Source organism: Biomphalaria glabrata, chromosome 1 (assembly GCF_947242115.1).
Source record: "Biomphalaria glabrata chromosome 1, xgBioGlab47.1, whole genome shotgun sequence".
NCBI classification, from domain to species: Eukaryota; Metazoa; Mollusca; class Gastropoda; family Planorbidae; genus Biomphalaria; species Biomphalaria glabrata.
Window position 1 is genome coordinate 39,209,864 of NC_074711.1, and position 12,849 is coordinate 39,222,712.

The 12,849-nt window shown below is 37.7% G+C and overlaps 1 protein-coding gene across 1 annotated transcript in view; it reads left to right on the forward strand.

Moving 5' to 3' along the window:
- LOC106063119 (neuropeptide receptor 15-like) overlaps positions 1–12,849 on the forward strand; it is a 183,174-nt gene that overhangs the window by 102,971 nt on the left and 67,354 nt on the right. The window contains exon 3 of the mRNA XM_056035671.1: positions 3,128–3,325. Coding sequence (XP_055891646.1) covers positions 3,128–3,325 — 198 coding nt within the window. The remainder of the gene's footprint in view (positions 1–3,127; positions 3,326–12,849) is intronic.

Genomic DNA, 12,849 nt, shown 5'->3' on the forward strand with positions numbered 1-12,849 from the left:
TCTGTACTTGTAAGTTATGTTTCAGTATTTTATGTATTATTGCTACCAGTGATTTACTTTTTAGTCTAAATTTACTAATGGTGCTACTATAGTAAAACGTGTCTATGTGTTTGTTATAAGCATCACGGCTTTCAATTTAGGTATAGATGTAGCTATGTCATAGATGGAGCTGTATCATAGATTTATGTAGTAATAGATGTAGTTATGTCATATATGGAGCTGTATCATAGATTTATGTAGTAATAGATGTAGCTATGTCATAGATGGAGCTGTATCATAGATTTATGTAGTAATTGATGTAGCTATGTCATAGATGGAGCTGTATCATAGATTTATGTAGTAATAGATGTAGCTATGTCATAGATGGAGCTGTATCATAGATTTATGTAGTAATAGATGTAGCTATGTCATAGATGGAGCTGTATCATAGATTTATGTAGTAATAGATGTAGCTGTGTCAGGGATAAGCTGTATCATAGATATAGCTGTGTCATAGAATTGTGTAGTAATTGATGTAGCTATGCCTAGATATAGCTAGATCATAGATGCAGCTGTGACTTAGATAAAGCTACATCATAGATGTAGGATTTGTCTTGTAGAGGTGTTATGTTGCCTCTATATCACAATAAGGTTACTACTCTGACCAACTAATGGGCTAAAAAGAAAATGTTATGTCTATATGCTGAAAGATGACCTCTCTTCAATCGGTGCCTGACCACAACTGATTCAATGCCCAATCAATAAATGCCGCCCACAGCTTACTTCTCCCTAGCGCTCGATATTTCTTTTGGAATATCTCTCTAGCTTCTTTATAAGTGTGTGATCATTTGAAGGTGTTTTTTACATGAACTCTCTTAGCGAGATAGATGGATGACATGACCTACCGTGACCAATACATAAGCTTTTTTTTTAACATTAACTACATTTATACGCTATTTTTTAAAACAATAAATACATGTATTTTGAAACCAAACACTCTTTTGTTTCCCTGGCACTCCAATCATTCAATAGAAACAACCTTATCTAAACGTGTCACATGTCAATTAGGAGTGAGTCTGGTGTGAATGTATAGTTTGTTTTTTTATAGTTATAAAGGGGTTTTTATTGGTGTAATGCACAAATTGTATGATAAATCTCCTTACGGACAATAAATATTATAATTATTATTAGTAGTATTAAATACATATATAATCTTTTTAAAAAAAAATACATATATAAGCTTTTAAAAATATGAATAAATACATGCATAGCTTATTTTAAACAATAAATACATGTGTTAACTATCCGTAAACAATAAATACATGTATAAAGTCCACCATAACAATAAATACATGTATAAAGTCCACCATAACAATAAATACATGTATAAAGTCCACCATAACAATAAATACATGTATAAAGTCCACCATAACAATAAATACATGTATAAAGTCCACCATAACAATAAATACATGTATAAAGTCCACCATAACAATAAATACATGTATAAAGTCCACCATAACAATAAATACATGTATAAAGTCCACCATAACAATAAATACATGTATAAAGTCCACCATAACAATAAATACATGTATAAAGTCCACCATAACAATAAATACTTGTATAAAGTCCACCATAACAATAAATACTTGTATAAAGTCCACCATAACAATAAATACTTGTATAAAGTCCACCATAACAATAAATAAATGTATAAAGTCCACCATAACAATAAATACATGTATAAAGTCCACCATAACAATAAATACATGTATAAAGTCCACCATAACAATAAATACTTGTAGAAAGTCCACCATTACACCATAGTTATAATGTTTTTTGTTTGGTGTAATGGTAAGGGTTTGGGGTTAGGGTTATGGTAAATTTGTCGAGACTGAGTTACTTGTATATACTAGATACTGGTTTGTTTATTATAAATGGCCTGTAATAGCATCGTGCCTATTTAGTAAGTGTGTAATGTTCAATGCAGATAGGTTTGTAATTAGTTTAAGAGACTTACAAGCACATACAAGCTACTTGTTGTAGACATTGAACATTTGTTAGTGAGCTATACACAAGTAGAAAACACAAATATAGGTTAAAGTTTAAAAGGGAGGTAAACTAGAGCACATTTATCAAGAACAATAACTTTTGAGCTACACAAAAAAGCGGCCCTCCTTCCCCCTCCCCCTTTAAAAAACCAACAAATCCAAACCTAAACAATGGCACGCACAGACTTGAATCACTAAACCAAAACAGCACTACTTTATCTCAATGGTATCTTGTACATCTATTGTATTAGTGGTTCACAAGCATTACAAAGTAGAGTTTTGTTTTTTCAACAGCGCTATGTTCTTCTATCCGCCAGTTATTTATCTTGACCCCCCCCACACACACACACACACACCAACTGCGCTCACCATTCTCCTTTGATACAGTTTCATTGCACTAGAGGGAGTGGGTGGTTCCCTGGGAAACCAAAGAGCTCTGAAGCCATGAGTCGATCGGCTTGAGACACATGTTGAGCACTGAGAAAAGATGAGAAAGGGGGGGGGGAGTGAATTGCAATCTCCAAAAGACATTGCTGCACGTTTTCTCATTGATACATTGTACTAGTTACTTCCGATTGAAAAGCATTTAATGTGTTGTGGTTTAAAGCTCTGCATTCAGTTTTCACATGCTTATGAACACTTAATCATACAGGTATCAAGAGATTTCAATACATATCTTTATCTAGAGATAATCAATATAGAAGGATACAATAGACTGTGTGGAGAATTTTAGTATGCGGTCTAGTTGTGAAACCTGAAGTTGGGGAGTTTGTTTTCCTTTCTGTGTATTTGTGTATTGGTTGGTACTGTTAGACAGTAAAAATTTACTTCTGACTGTCATCTTCAAAAAAGAAAGAGAGGAAAAAAGTTTTACAATATTAATAAATATTTTTAAAAATATTAAGCAGCTAATTGTTATTTTTTTTTTTTATTTAGTTTTTCTTTATCAAATAAACACCTTCTTTTAATTTTTAAATATTAAATTGTTTCCCTTTCTTTTTTAAAAGACGTTTTAGTGTTTTTCGTGTTTGTATTGACAAACTCTTCAACTCTTTGGCTTATTCCCCTTCTCAAACTCCTTTGTTCCCTACCAGGTCCATGACTAACATGCTGATCCTCAACCTTGCCCTGGCGGACTCGTTGATCATGCTGTTTGGCTTGCCAGAAATCGTGCTGTTTCTTCTGAACGACGGGTGGCAGCTGGGACAGGTCGCCTGCTCGATAGACAGGACCATCTTGGTGTGCTCCCTCTACTCTTCAGTGCTCACTCTAGTGGCTGTTTGTATTGAGAGGTGAGTACATGTCTAGGTAGGTCACAGTGCTCACTCTAGTGGCGGTTTGTATTGAGAGGTGAGTACATGTTCAGGTAGATCACAGCGCGAACCAAACAGATGTCCGTGCTAAGTTCAACTTTGGCTGTTTACTCCGCCCCATGATATGATTGCCGTGTCCTCGATAACATATGGCTCACTGAGAATCTCATGGACACCAAGTGTCGAGACTCACGAAAATACTTTATGTATCAAAACGGAATTTCCGTCTCAGTAATGTTCAATATAAAAATGTTATAGCAGATAAAAACGGTCGCTACCTGTTACAGAGAAATAGTGTTGTCTTACATACTAATGGAACATCTTCACTTCTGGAAAAAAGCCATAGCTGAAAAAACAAACACCTCTATTTCGGCCACAGGTTTACTTAGCATTGGTGCAAGTATTAAATGACCAACTTTTCAACTATTGTTCATATTATTATTGTCGGGAATAACCAACTTTTTAAACTATTGTAAATGTTATTCTTGCCGGGAATTACCAACTTTGCCTCGCTCCATAGAGCTTGCTATATTACAGGTGTCACATGGTGAGGTGAGGTCCAGAACTAGATCTAGTATTTACCATGCTTATATCAGCTCACTCCGTCTGTCTGGTCACAATCGTCCACTTCCCATTCTCGGATCAATTTGGCCATTCTATGCTGAAGAGTTTCAGTTTTATTTGGACCAGATTTAGCAGTGGAGAACGGAAGAGAAACTATATGCATATCAAATACACAGATACTTATTACCTTTAACCCTTAAAGTGCTGAGCTATTTTACAATGAGTGCATACAAAAATGGAATTACAATTTTGATACTTGGAGGCTAATCTACCACACGCGTTTAAAGGGTTAATAAATAAAAGCATCTTAGGATATACTGACCAGTGACTAAAAGACTTCGATAGCTGTATGTTATGGGTGGATTACATTTAATTGTTGATTATGGAAACAAAATTGGTTTATTCGTGTCCGCCTTTGGCCAATAAATCTTCACCCTTACAGTGTGTTGTCTAGTTTAAAGTGGCTGAACTATATCCAATATACAGTGGAATGACTCTACCTGCCAAGTTCGGTCTCGTTCAGACGCTCAATTTGCATTACCCACGTACACACACCAACACACACACCCCAAGCCCCTTTTGGGATACCGTACAGAAAATTTAAGTACCATTTAATTGTCAGCAGAACCAAGTGGGCAAGTGGCTGGTTTCCCAGAGATGTTTGCAGGTCTTGGGAAACCAGACCATACTTGAATTAGTTAAACCATTGCATATATATAAATATTGTTATGACTCTACATTGCACGTTGTCATTAGGTGTGAGACTGCGCACCATGAGACACGGGACAGAGACAGGAAATAAGTGTGGAAGTCAAAAGATGGCTGATGTAAACAAGTGTTGTTATTATTCGAATGTGTAATTGTTATACGACTATTAGTCTATAATTAAATTGTTGTTTTTACCTATCACTTTCGTTGAGGTTCTTTGGGCTCGCTGTAGGCAGAGTTACAGCAATTGGTGTCAGAAGTGGGATTCTCAACGAAAGTGGGAACAAGGTCTTTATACACGACCGTTACAACATTTTTTTTCTCGGATAACCCAACGTAAGTTTTGGTAGGCCAACGTGAGAACGATACGGGATGGCGTCAACGAAAACACTTGGTCAGCTTTCATTGATAGAACTTAGACGAGAACTCAGATGCAGAGAGCTGAAGGTAAGCGGCAACAAAGAGGCGCTCATGGAGCGTCTGAAGCAAAGCATCATGGATGACGAACAGGATCCGGACACCTATTTATTTGAAATAGAACCCGATACGGCGGAGATTTGGAAATCGATGAAAGAGCAAATAAAGGAAGACCTGAAATTGGTGAAGGATGAACTTAAAAATGAATTAGGTAATAAACTTAGCTCTATAGAATCCGTTGTGTTTGGATTGAAAAAGGATATGGACGATTACAAACAACAATTAAGAGATGAGGTAACTGAGCTCCGGTCGCGCGGATGGTAGAGGATGTTGATTCTAAAATTCAACAATTACGAAATGAAATGAAGGCGGAGCTGCAAAAGAAACAAGATGCGGGTGCCACTGTGACTGAAATGACGGGGAAGATTAAACCACCGGTGTTTGACGGCTCTGTGTCTTGGTCGGTGTATCGATTACAATTCGAGGCGGCGGCGCAAATCAACAGATGGGATACTCAAGCAGAGAAAGCAACTGGTCTTATGTTGGCACTCAGAGGAAAGGCAGCCGTATTGTTACAGACTATGACGGATCGGACGAACTACGATGCCATGGTCAAAACAATGGAACTACGATACGGCAATGAACACCTGCAGGAAGTTTTCAGGATGCAATTAAAGAATCGACAACAGAAGAGCGGAGAGACATTACAGGAATTAGCAGCAGACGTAGAACGTCTCGCCCGTCTTGCCTACCCATCGGCAACACAGGAACTTTTGGATGTTCTGATCACAGATGCTTTCATAGATGGAATGCGAGATTCGGAACTTAAGAAGGCCATCCGAATAAGCGGAAAACGGAAAATTAACGAAGCCCTCATCTATGCCCTGTCCTACGAGGCGGCCGAAGTTTCAGCGAGGAACATACCCTATTGTCGGACGTTAAATGTGTCGGAAGAGGAGGATCTGCCGAGGCTGATTCGAAGAATGGTGGAAAAGGCTTTAAATGAACGGGAACATTATCAGACCTCAAGGCGTAGTAGAAAGACTTTTCGTTGTTGGAATTGTAACACTCCAGGTCATGTACGGAGGAATTGTAACATGTTGTTCCAAGGCCAAGGCCGTACATCAGAACGTCAAACGCTACGATTCCACGGGTTTAGGGAGCAAGAACGGGCAGCCCAGGAAATCGGAACTCCGAGAATGAAGACTCCTTTCAGAGTGTTAGAGCAAAGCGGAACCTTGAGAGTGCAGGGAAAGATTGGCGCTGGTTCTTATAGGTTCCTCTTGGACACAGGAGCTACGCGGTCGATAGTTAGACCCAGTCTGATCGGAGATCAGGAAATAATACGAGTGAATGGCTACACTCTTAAAACGGCAGGTGGCGAACTGTTACCTATACTAGGACAGGTACGGCTTAATTTTGAAATAGGAAGTCAACCATTTAGTCATGATTTTCTGATCGCCAATGTTGTCGACGACTGCATCCTTGGTCTGGATTTTATGCAGGAATTCGGTTTATCTCTAAACATTGGAAGTGGAACTGTACAATATGGACACATAGAGTTCCCATTGCTTGATGATGGTGTGGAAGGCATTCAGGTGAAACGAATCGAACATACGACCATACCAAAATGGTCTAATCTGTCAGTAAACAGGTATCATAAAAGGGACAAACTGACGTGGATCGAACTGGAAGGCCAGCTACATCCTAGAAGAGCGGAGACTGAAACATCAACCAATCACTGTTGTGGCTATACGGGTAGTTACAAGGAAAGTGTTGGTGGTGGCAGCGCCGTCGATGATCATAATGACAAATCAGATGCGTCTAGCTTTCAAGATAAAGAAAGTGGCAACCTTTTTAACGATAAGCGCAGACCCGAAAAGAAAACGCTGTATGGAGAAACTAGAGGATTGACCTATAGGCAGAGTGAAACTATTGCTTTCGATGTCCGTGATATGAGTGCTTCAATGGGCATGACCAAATCAGACAACGTTGGGTCTGCGTCCAATACTCCTGTTTGGCTACCAGTACTAACTGCAGACAGAAATTTAATAAGAACTGTACGGGCGGCACCTCGAATGAACAATACAAATACCAGAAAAACCATCAACAGGTCTGTACTTGACAAACGTGTGTACGTCTGCCTTCACAAAGCAGAGTAAAAGATGAATCAATTTCAGCGGAAACTGGACACTGATAATGTGGTTAATGGACATGTGTAGAAAGGCCTACCTTCTGGAGATAGCGGGAAATGACTGTGTGTTTTATAGCCTGGCCTCCAGTGGAACTATAACTTTCTTGCCAGAACTTCATCTGCACTGACAATTCCACTGCCCTGTCGAAAATCTGGTCATGTTCGGGACGAACATAACTAAGGAGGGGGCAGTGTTAAGACTCTACATTGCACGTTGTCATTAGGTGTGAGACTGCGCACCATGAGACACGGGACAGAGACAGGAAATAAGTGTGGAAGTCAAAAGATGGCTGATGTAAACAAGTGTTGTTATTATTCGAATGTGTAATTGTTATCCGACTATTAGTCTATAATTAAATTGTTGTTTTTACCTATCACTTTCGTTGAGGTTCTTTGGGCTCGCTGTAGGCAGAGTTACAGCAATATGTTTAGTCTAGAATATCGATACAACTTCTCTGGTTCGATCTGGTGCTTACAATTTTCCGTTCGTACCACAGACATCATAGACACACACACACACACACCATAGATAGTGATGCTAACATTTTGTATTGCCATCAAAAGTCGAGACCACAAGAGTACAAACAAGAAATAAGAAGACGTATACAAAAAGAAGACGTATACAAAAAGAAGACGTATACAAAAAGAAGACGTATACAAAAAGAAGACGTATACAAAAAGAAGACGTATACAAAAAGAAGACGTATACAAAAAGAAGACGTATACAAAAAGAAGACGTATACAAAAAGAAGACGTATACAAAAAGAAGTCAAGACTCAAGGACCATCTCTACTCCCCGGGTGTAGACTATTTATTGGTTTCATTTAGGGAACAGTTCATATGAAAATAGTCTTCAAGAAGGGCAATAGGAATCACACATTCGGGATTCTGCCATGAGTTGGTGAACCCCTGAGTCCACCCTACTCTGATAGATACCTGACATTAGTTGGTGAACCCCTGAGTCCAGCCTACTCTTACAGATACCTGACATTAGTTGGTGAACCCCAGAGTCCACCCTACTCTTACAGATACCTGACATTAGTTGGTGAGCCCCTGAGTCCACCCTACTCTTACAGATACCTGACATTAGTTGGTGAACCCCTGAGTCCACCCTACTCTGATAGATACCTGACATTAGTTGGTGAACCCCAGAGTCCACCCTACTCTGATAGATACCTGACATTAGTTGGTGAGCCCCTGAGTCCACCCTACTCTTACAGATACCTGACATTAGTTGGTGAACCCCTGAGTCCACCCTACTCTGATAGATACCTGACATTAGTTGGTGAACCCCTGAGTCCACCCTACTCTGATAGATACCTGACATGAGTTGATGAAAAGGCTATTGGTTGTGCTGGCCAGAAGACACCTTCGTCAACAGTCGGCCTTAGATACAGATCTGGCCTATCGATCACAAGGTCTAAAAAGGAGACTTACCTTTATTTACAATAGTTAGAAAATAGCCCAAACGTTTTTCTTTTTTACAAAGCTTAAAGCAAATCTTTCTTCTGGTACAAAGCGTATATCAAATCTTTCTTCTGGTACAAAGCTTAAATCAAATCTTTCTTCTGGTACTAAGCTTATAGCAAATCTTTCTTCTAGTACAAATTTTGTAGATGTTATTTCTTCCACTTCCCATTCTCAGATCAAGTTGAAATTTTGCACGATTATTCATTGTCGATGACAATACATGAATCAATAACAGAATTAAGTAATTAGTGGTAATTCCTTAATTTTGTTTTATATAGAAAACTTGCAGTATTGATATATATGACACAGTGATTATGCGTTTTTTTTATTTTTGCTGTTACTATATTTAATGATGGTTCAAACCTCTCTACGCTAATAGCTAGTGAGTAAAAAAATAAAGCATCTAATAAAAAAGCGTGCCTACATCGACAAAGTTAGTAAAGTCATCAAAGGCTATTAGTGCCTCCAGTCTGCTACCACTTGATTAAACTCAGGGATCTCTAGTTCACTCTGAGCAGCAAGTGTTAGTAGTTACAGCCGAATTTCATTCTTCAAACAACTCTTTAACAACATAATCCGGTCGAAAAAAAGTTTCAATTGTAGCATAATTGTTAACAATAAGTTTTGAAGCATTGTTTACAAACCACTAGCTTGAAGTCACTACGTTTCAAAACACTACTCGCTTACCGCTAATGAAGAGCAACACTTAAAGTCACATGGTTGCTGTCAGGGTAGAAGCGAAGAAAATGGCATTTCTTGTAGGGACGTTTATGATTCGTGAAGCCTTTGTTTACATCGAGATTTCTGCTCTTCACTCGAGAAATATTTTGCAGAGAGCTCCCTTGATTCTGCTGCCAACTAACAACGTAAAAGAAAGCAGAAAATTAACAAGATGTTGTTTTTTTTTCCTACGTTTGTTTTTAATAGTTCCTCATTAAAATCAGATAATTTCTTTTCTAAATAACATTTCTTTTTAATATCATAGGGAATACTGCAAATACTGATCATATCAGCAAAAAAGGGCAGCAAAGATTACTATTACTAAGAAAACTGTCCTCGTTTAATGTTAGCGAAAAAGCCTTGGCTGTTTTATCACGCTCACATCTGCAATATTTTAAGTTTCAATATTACTGCCTGGTATGGCAAATAAACTTTATAGAATCCTAAATGCTGCTGGTAAAATCATTGGCAAAAAACAAACCCCATTTGGGCAGTTGTTTGAGACAAACATCTATAAAAAAGCTAACAAGATCCTCGAAATAAAGAATCACTCTTTGTGTCAGGATTTTGTGATTTTACCATCACAAAAGAGATACAAGACACCGATGGCAAAGACAAACAGACACAAACACTCTTTTGTTCCCATGGCAATCAAATCATTAAATAAGAACAATCTGATATAAACTTTGTCACATGTACATTATGAGTGAGTCTGGTGTGAATGTACACTTTGGTTTCTTATAGTTATAATGTTTTTTGTTTGGTGTAATGCACAAATTGTAAGACAAATTTCTATAAGGACAATTAAGATTATTATTATTATTATTATTATTAAAAGAAAAGACATTTTCATCTTTGTTACGCTATGGATTTTAAATGGTCAAATTTGATGTTGTATAACCTTTTGGTTCTAAGAACAAGAAAAACAGGTTGTTGTTTTAAATACTTCACTAATGGACCTCATTCACCAATCGTAAACAAACAACATTTAGCCATGTGATGCTCTATCTCTTCTATATAATTTACGATCTAATGTTTAATTCATGATGGTTGTCACGTGACCGTTTCTTTCGTTGTTTTCTCAATAAGATCACTTGACTAAATGTTGTTTGTTTACGATTGGTGAATGAGGTCCATTGGTTTTTTTTTTTTTATTCGTACGTAGTCAGGTCAATGAAATAATTGTGCTAAATTTGTACAAACTTTTTTACCAGACTGAGAGACAGACTTAACTATTATATACAAAAGTAAAAAAAAAAAAAAGAGTAAGTTTCACATTTTATATAAAGCTTCTATTTTTGTCTAAAAAATGTTTTGCATTTGTGTTTGTGTGTGTGTGTCTGTGTTTTCTGGTGTAAGCATATATTTGTAGGTAATGTCATTTTTACAACATTTTAAAGGCAGTTGTTCTTGTTCTTTAATAACAGAACACGGCCGGTGTTCGTTGACTCAATATGTTCAGCTACAATCTGCATGTAGAAAAAACATGCCATGTTCACGCGCTGGCCTCATTCCGACTGGCTGGACCTCGTGCATTTGGTGTGTGTGATCGCATACATTTAGGTTTGAAATGGACATTATGAACGATAGGATTGTGGTGATTGTGGTGATTGTGGTGGTGTGAAGTTCATAGGTCGTTGTTTTTATAATGTGTATAACGACCTTTTTTTTATCCATATGTACGCTTTATTTTCTTTGTAATAACAATTGCATTTTATTACTACTATACTGGATCACAATGGATATATTCATCTGTCAACAAAAGAAAGAAAGAATAAATATTGAAACTTGCCTTTTAACTTGCATTACTTACCTAACAACGGACCCCTAGAGGCCGCCTATTAGTTTGTTATCTTTTTTTTTCTCGACTCTCTGTCTATCTCTGTCTGTCTCTGTCTCTCTTTGCTTCTTTACTGTCTTTTTTTCTTGCTCCATATCTCTCTCTGTCTCTCTCTCTCTCTCTCATTCTCTCTCTCTCTCTCTCTGTCTCTCTGTCTCTCTCTCTCTCTCCCTTCACCATACTACTCTGTCACTAAAGAGTACACTATAACTTCTTGTTAAAAAATAGATTACTGTCCTAGACATTTTTAGTGTCCTTTATATTTTGTACACTGTCTATAATAATAGGCCAAGTGGTCGTATGTTATGATGCTTGGCTGCCGAACCCGTGAGTCTAAGTTCGAAACCCGGTAAAGAATGGGTTTTAGATTCTCGAGGCTTCTTTAACTTTAAGAGCTGGCTACCTGTCATTTGTGAGTGATGATTAAGTCAGATTATATCTGACACTATGTGACATGACATAACGATGGTTTGGTCATAAATTATTAGACAGCATCGACAAGAACCACATCCTTGAGTGAGACCGGATCAGCACAGACTGACGTGTAAACACCATTGCCAGGGAAGCCGTCCTCTCATGACGATCAATTGAAAGTAGCACCTTTGAAGATTACAGTCAATAACTTGTTTATCTGGACAGTATTGGTCATCACCTAGAAATAGTGGAATGAAGGATGAACACATTTTCTTCTCAATATATAGATTATTTGTTTACATTAACAAAGCTATTGGTGAATTAATGATCAAGTCAATATCCCTCTGATTTGAGTTAACCCTAACACTAGTCTGAATTTTAAAAAAATGCTGCTTCATGAAACTCTACAGATACAGAGAGTCAGAGAAGGAAAGAGAGAGATAGGGAAGAGAATTAGTGATTGAGATAAAGAAGAAGAGTTATAGGTGGAGCGAGAGAAACGTCAATGTAATGAGACAGGGAGAAAGGAAGGAGAGAGAGAGAGAGAGAGGTGTAGAAACAGAGAGAGTGAGATATTTTTTAAAAAAAATGATACCGTGGAATGGTGTACATAGAGATTTACTGTAAGGAATTAAGTATTTTTCAATACTACATCTTTGTGTATTGCTTAAGTTTTTAAAGGCGCGGTGGCTGAGCGGTAAAGCTCTTGGTTTCAGAACCGGAGGTCCTCTAATTAGTTGGGGAAAAGTAAAGGCGGTTGGTCGTTGTGCTGGTCACATGACATTCTCGTTAACCGTGTCCACAGTAACAGATGACCTTTACATCATATAAATCGCTAAGTCCGAAAGTGGAACTTGAACTTGACTATGTTTTTATACTATGTGCAAAGCCCTCAGCCGCCGGATGACAAAAGTGGTCATCATCGAACCACAATGGACGAACTATATAGCATGTCATGTAATCTGATCTTGTAAGAAACTAGTATATAATGAAATGAACGATCTGTTCTCTACTCGCCTTGTCCTTTCCATATATTACTCTATTATCCTCAGCTATAAAAGCAGTGTTCTGGCTTCGTTATCTGGAATATAGATATTTTATAATGTTCTCCCCTTGAAATAGACTTCAATCAGTTTGAGTTTTAAAATCGAAACCAGATCATATGTCAGGGCTTCT